The sequence below is a fragment of the Quercus suber genome, unplaced genomic scaffold (genome assembly GCF_002906115.3).
Source record: "Quercus suber isolate HL8 unplaced genomic scaffold, Cork oak 2.0 scaffold_485, whole genome shotgun sequence".
NCBI lineage: Eukaryota > Viridiplantae > Streptophyta > Magnoliopsida > Fagales > Fagaceae > Quercus > Quercus suber.
The window spans coordinates 441771-448463 of NW_027069935.1; the positions used below are offsets into that span (position 1 = coordinate 441771).

The following is a 6693-nucleotide window of genomic DNA, read 5'->3' on the forward strand; positions in this document are numbered from 1 at the left end:
TAGTTTTAATTAGACTATTTTAGTTAATTTTTCTATTTTTTACTAATTTAATATTTTTATATATATTTAAAATAATTATTAAATTAATTATGACGTCATCACGGTTCGACCCCGGTTCAACCTCGGTTCGACCTCAAAAACCTTGAACCTCTTCCTTTTACGGTTCAATGAATGGTCCGGGTTTGAAAACCATGCTTAGGGAGGCTAGATCTCCTGTTGAGTTTTCTTGCTTTGGAAAATTTTCCATAATAATAATTCTAACATTTAGAAAGAATCTTATCAAACACTTGGTAATAAGTCTCACCACACTCAAGTAGAATACACGTGAATTCTCAATAAAAGCGAATAGAATACACGTGAATTCTCAATAAAAGAGAAGTTTTATTGATACTTATAACATTACATTTTGCTACATACACCACACACCACTCTTGCTTCTTATTTCACTTGCTTTCTTATACTTACTGGAGACTCATGCAAATGATGAGAATAACCATATATACAACACAAAGGAGACAAATGCTTTAAGAAGAAATCACCGGCCTATACTCATACGTCTTCAAAACATATTTTGTGGCAACATTTAAGTTTGAGGCTTTTTGTATACGCTCCGATCAGTATGAGTATCATTATACCGTTGGCTCAAGTAAGTCTGACATAAGATTGGGGGAAACCTGGAAAAACAGAGAAATGCATAGAAATAGAAAAGTTAGAGTTTGAAACGCACTGTTTAATATTTCCAAGTTCATGCATATGACTACTTTTATAACTGCCACCTAATTATCCACATACATTTAGGGTGATTTAGATCTTCAATATCCTTGAAAAATAGTGAATGTGTAAGGCATTAACTTACTTGGGAGGATTATTTTCTGACTTGCAGGTTGGCAAGCACTCAACAAGACAATCATGACTAGGTTCAACGAAATATGCCATCTGCCACAGGGAAAAGGAAATAAGATATGCATGAACCATTATAAATTTCAAAATTTGTACATGAAAGTAATAGACAAAATGTTTTGTAAATTAAGCAAAATAAAAATAAAAACACTAAATGAATTACACCAAATATACAAAATGTAAATGTCATGAGAAATTAGGGGTAAGGCTACTAGCCAACCCTGTCCTAGACTCCGCAAAAACGGGAGCATCAATGAAAGCACTATGCATTAGTACAATCCTTTAAATATCATGCAAATTAAACAAGAATAGGATCCAAATTAAAGTTCCTTCACTCAGCTAAGATATTTCATTTACTGTACAACTCCATTCTAAGCCACCAAGACATTTCAAACGGTCTTAAAAATAGAAAGAAGCTAAAAGATTTGTTTGTCTTTTTATTCGTACTCGCAATTGCTAGGAGAAGAGAAATCTAATCCATGATTTGTGAGCTACAAATAACATAATAGAAACAAGAAAGATTAAAGCACAAACATATAAGAACGCAAGATTTATGTTGCTAACCCAAAATTAGGTCTATGTGAATATGTCTACGTGTGGTTGCGTTTAGGGATGGGAAGATGCAGATTTAGGGTTTAGAATTGTCAAAGAGAGGGTTTTTGGGTTGTGTTAGGAATTAAAAAGTGGTTTGATGAGTTATATCTTAGGTCTTACTTAGAATATCCAAGTTCTTGATAAGTTGCTATTGTAGCAGGATATTTAACCAAAATAGCAACTGTAAGCTTATCCAAAGTTTCTCGCATGTTAGAATATCTTACGTCCACATGGTTGTTGCAGTTTTAGTTTTTATTTATTTTTTATTATGATGTCTTACAAAAGAAGTTACAAGGATCATAAGTATATAAACCATCCATTCGGTTATCACCAGGCTATATAAATATTTTAAATTTCAAGTTATTGTGTTTATAATTATGGTCCTAAAGAAGAGTTTATAAATCGAATAGTAAATAACATCTAATTAGCATAAATTTGACATGCATATTAAAAACATAGAGAACATGTAATTCAACAAAGAAATTTTCAAAACATTAATTCTATAACTTGTGTGTGTAAAATTATCATAGTACACATAAGGCTTTTAATGTATTCTCAAATACCGAAAATACCCCCAATAATTGTAAGGACATAACTGCCATAATAGATAAAGCTTCACACAAAATGAGCAAGTCACTTAATATAACTAACACAATAGATCAGACTTCACACACAATGAGCAAGTCGGTGGGGCAAGAGAATCAGTGCACTACAAATATTGATAATGAAAATGAAGTCGAACTGGCTCAATAAAATACCAAGGTTTCAGGAGAATAATTTATCTTAGATCAACCTGATGGCCACAATAAAACTACCGCAACTGATTCTACCACTAATAGGGACAAATGTAAGAGGTAGATCCAAGTAACTAAAGATTCAAACAGTAATACTCCACGTGGCCATTTGTAACACATTTAAAACTACCACAACTGATTCTGCCACTAATAGGGGAAAATATTAAAAAGTAGGTCCAAGTAGCTAAATTTTCAAATGGCAAAACTGTAAATGGCCATTTGTAACACAATTCAGCACCCTGCAAAAACACATTCCAGCTGCAAGTAATAAATAAAAGAGAAAACAGAGATAGAAAATAATGTGGACCCTTTATATGATGATATTGCAGAAACTGACACTATAAGCATGGATCATCAAACGCTTATAAAGGGGTCTTGCAACAATTTTCACTCAAAAAGAAAGGGGAAAAATAAAACAGGGGCCTTACAGAATATCTCTCTTGACCATTCACCAAAACTCTGTGCAATGTGGACCTGAGTACACATGTAATGCAAATCAAACAAGAGTAAAGAAGAAGATTTTCAGAAAAGTTGGCAACGAAAAGAGAGTTTTCATCCCAGAGAATGCTCAACAACAAACTTTTATTAAAAAAAAAGTAAAACAAACAGATCAGCAGTGGCAAGAATATGTTCATGAATATTGTCTTGGGAATGATGTATTGGGGAAATCTAGGCCCTGTGGACTTCAACCTGGAGCTAGATTACCAGTAAAACCAGGACAACGCTAACAGTTAACAGCTCATTAAAATTAGTATAATTACCACTACTAGCACTACAGAAAAGTTTAGTAGTTTAAGGTTCATTAGTGCAATACTAGCTCGTACATGATTGAATAATTTTTCTTACATTTTGATTGGGGATTCAGAATGTATAATGACTCCAAAACGGCTAAATCTACAACTTCAATTCTTCAAGACAATTTGGATGGCAAATAGCAATATTGACAAAGGGTGCAATATAAACAGTCTAGACCTCAAATAAAAAATCAAATCCAAATATTACCCTGGCTTAACCCTTTCAATTAAGTTCACATATTCTCAATTACAACTGACAAGTTTATTAGAGGAAAGAAATGTTACAATTAGAAGATAAAAAATGATTCTCTAACAGATCATTTACATGATAGCCACCAAGTGACCAGGCCAACACAATTTAGAACAGTCAAGTATAACAACTAAATACCAAATGCAATTAAGAATGAAAAGCTCTGGGGAGCGAAACGTATTACAAAGCTTGTTTATTAACAAAATTATCTCTTATACAGGACAAAGTGAAATTTGGACCATTGCTACAACTAAGAGATGTACATTACTTGAAAACACAGTTGCTCCAGCGCTCCAGCATGTTACCAAGATTCACAATAAACGCTCTGTCAAAGATAAACCGTAAAAAATAATATCACCATCCCAAACTAAACAGAATGCTTTCTATTACATTTAACATTTTATCATGCAAGCATGTAATTCTTCACACAATGCATATTGAATGATCTTTACTGCATGCTAATAGACATTGCAGCAAAACAATAAACAGCTAAATGGTGGCATACTGGCATGTTATCAATAACAGTAATGTAACCTGGAAGGCTGGAACAAAAATATTATGATACTGGAGTGGGAGTATAATGTTTCAAATCAATAACATACTAGACATAGTAAGTTCATTGATTGAATTGCATGCTTTATATTAAGATCTATTTATAAAGGGACTTCCTCTTATCAAAAAACGAAAAAGAAAAAATTGATGGGACTCCTATTAAATGCTATAGTATCTAATTAAGTTGTAAAGAGCTCAAAACCAAGTTTGATCTGGAAGTATGAATTCATAGAATCCAGAATAAAAACTCACAACAGAAATAATCACAAATGCAATAGAAAATAGGCTACTACACAATGTGAGATAATGTATACTAAAAAAACGTTACAACATATGTTGAGACACGATTTTATTTTCATAAATGTTAAATTGACTCACCCTTTTAGTGGTGGTACATCTTCCCATATCTGAGGCTTAGCATCCCTATCCTTGCATATCTGCGAGTAATTAACAAAATTGCAACAACTAATCAGATTACACAGTCATTTGAGTTTTACATCACCAAATTTTTTTTTTTTTTCATTTTTTACAGCAGTCTTCTTACTTGGAGACCTGGGATGCCATCTGTTGCCAAGAGGGTAATCAAACCATAGTCAGAATGAGCTCCAGCTCCAAATATCCCCTTTGATGGATCAGAAATTCCACCTAAAAAAACCTGTCCCTGTATTACTAACGATACAACAAGGCCAAAAAATTCAAAATGTTCCAAGAACAAAAAATGTGATTTCAACCTTCGTAGTGTAGTAAGCGCAAGATTGCAATAGGCTCGCCAAGCATTTCTGGCTGGTCAAAGAAATCAACCTTCAGATCAAGTGCAAGAGCTATTATCCTGGCAACTGCCCTTGCCACCTCTCTGAATGCACAAAAGGAATAGATAGTTGGTAATTTAACCTATTTGAATTCTATATACAGAAAATTGATTAATGGGAACAATTATGACAACTGATGGAATAACAAAGTTTAAACACACAAATTAATACAGTTAACCAAAATTACATGAAGAGACTCCTTAAGAAACTGCCAATTACATATCCTCCCTGCATGTGCATGTGTGTGCATACAAGACCTTACTAATAGTTACATTATACAAACTATACGTTTGCTAAAACTTACAAAGCCTCTCGATGATAATTCTCCATTGTCTCCCTCCATCCAGGAAGTAGTTCTAAAGACAGCAACAAGTTCAACATTCAATAACATACTTTCTGGAACAAAATATATATATATATATATAGTGACCTGGTTTAACTGCCTATAGAACCATATGGTAGACAGAGAGAGAGAGAGAGAGAGAGAGAGAGAGAGAAAGAGACAGCACCAATCATAATAAAGCTTGAACTTGGTTTTCAGGGTCCTATAGTTACCTGGCTCAGGCCAAACATTTGGACCATAAAATGGTTTTTCTGCTTTTGGGTCACCTTCGGCTACTTCCACTCCAATGTAATATCCTTCCTTATAATCTCCTGATTTTACAATACAAACAAATTATAGATAAAATAAGGATAAACCCAGTTGGAGAAAAAAAAATAAAAATAAAAATTGAAACTTGGCAGGAAAAAACAAACCTTTAAGTTGGTTTTCAGGGTCCAAAAGCTCGTCAAGAATAGGGGTGTAACCTCTATGTTTCTCATTCCTTAAAAGCTTCATTTTCTCAGTTAATGGTTGTTCGAACATCCTTTTGCTCTGTGCAAAAACCTCGTCCATGAACTCCTGGCTTATCCCGTGGTGTACGACGTAGAAAAATCCCGAATCTAAACAGGCCTTCTTGGCCAAGAAATTAAGACAAACAAAAATGCTTTAAAATAAAAGTAATAGTAATAGTAATATTATGGGTATGAAATTGAACAGTACCTGTTTAAGTAACGAAACAGATTGGCGAAGGTCGGGAGTGGAGAGATCAATACAATTGAGGACTGAAGTTTTTGAGGCTCCCTGCATACCGATTTGGGTAGTTCTTTCAAATTCAGCTATTAAGAAAATTCCTTAATTTTCTCTCTCTTTCTCTTGTTTCTTGGCTGCTGGAATTGTGTATTTATTTATACTCTAAGCCAAGCATGGTGGGACATGAACCTCTTCGATTCATTTCAAAGTCTGCGAATCCAACAAAATTGCCATAAAATTTTTGGGGAAAGTAATAAATAAATAAAAACTTATCCTTATGAATTGTGTATTTAATTATATCGCAAGGCATATATGGTCAGACATGAATCTCTCCGATTCATTTCAAAGTATACGAATCTAACAAAGTTACTGTAAATTATTGTGGCGTCATCCAATTGACTCACGGGGTTTCGACGTGTTTGGTGGAATATTCTAACAAAAGGTCAGTAAAAGCAGAGTATTTGTGTCCCAATAATGAATCTATAGGGATTTTTTTTTTAAAAAAAAAAAATTTTTTTTTTAAAGCTTTTACTAAATTTTCCAGTATGCATTTTACAACTTCATCCTTTAAGAAACTTATTTATTAGTTTATTAACCTGAAATTGAGATTTTTTTTTGGTGCTAAATATTCCGTTTTTGAAAATTATTTTGTTAAAAAAGTTATATCAAAACTTATTTAGTTACGTAGCATTTTTTTAGAACTCAACTTTGTCAAATTTGAGTTCAAAGTAGAATTTAATTTCACCAAAGTCGAGTTCTATATAATTCAGTGATATGTGACAAAATTAGAACTCTATTTTCTCATACTCAAGTTCCACGTTCCATTGAAAACCTATGCCATTTTATGTAAAAGAAAATTTATTAAATGATTTTTTTTTTAATATAAAAGACAATACGAGATGGAGGAAGTATATTTTTAGGAAAATGC

The 6693-nt window shown here is 33.0% G+C and overlaps 1 protein-coding gene across 2 annotated transcripts; it reads right to left on the reverse strand.

Annotated features, from left to right (window-relative positions):
- Positions 1-361: 361 nt before the first annotated feature.
- On the reverse strand, positions 362-6126 carry LOC112003237 (2-oxoglutarate-Fe(II) type oxidoreductase hxnY). 2 transcript variants are annotated; one of them, XM_024035421.2, is made up of 11 exons: positions 5736-6123; positions 5450-5645; positions 5249-5347; positions 4998-5049; positions 4616-4737; positions 4429-4529; positions 4263-4321; positions 3601-3657; positions 2717-2762; positions 857-936; positions 362-674 (listed from the first exon to the last, which is right to left on the reverse strand). In XM_024035421.2, the coding sequence occupies exons 1-11, from the start codon at positions 5820-5822 to the stop codon at positions 584-586; spliced, it is 990 nt and encodes a 329-aa protein (XP_023891189.2). In that variant the 5' UTR covers positions 5823-6123; the 3' UTR covers positions 362-583. The 2 variants fall into 2 exon arrangements, with proteins under 2 accessions (XP_023891189.2, XP_023891190.2); XM_024035422.2 differs by lacking the exon at positions 2717-2762 and having other exon boundaries at positions 5736-6126.
- Positions 6127-6693: the final 567 nt, after the last annotated feature.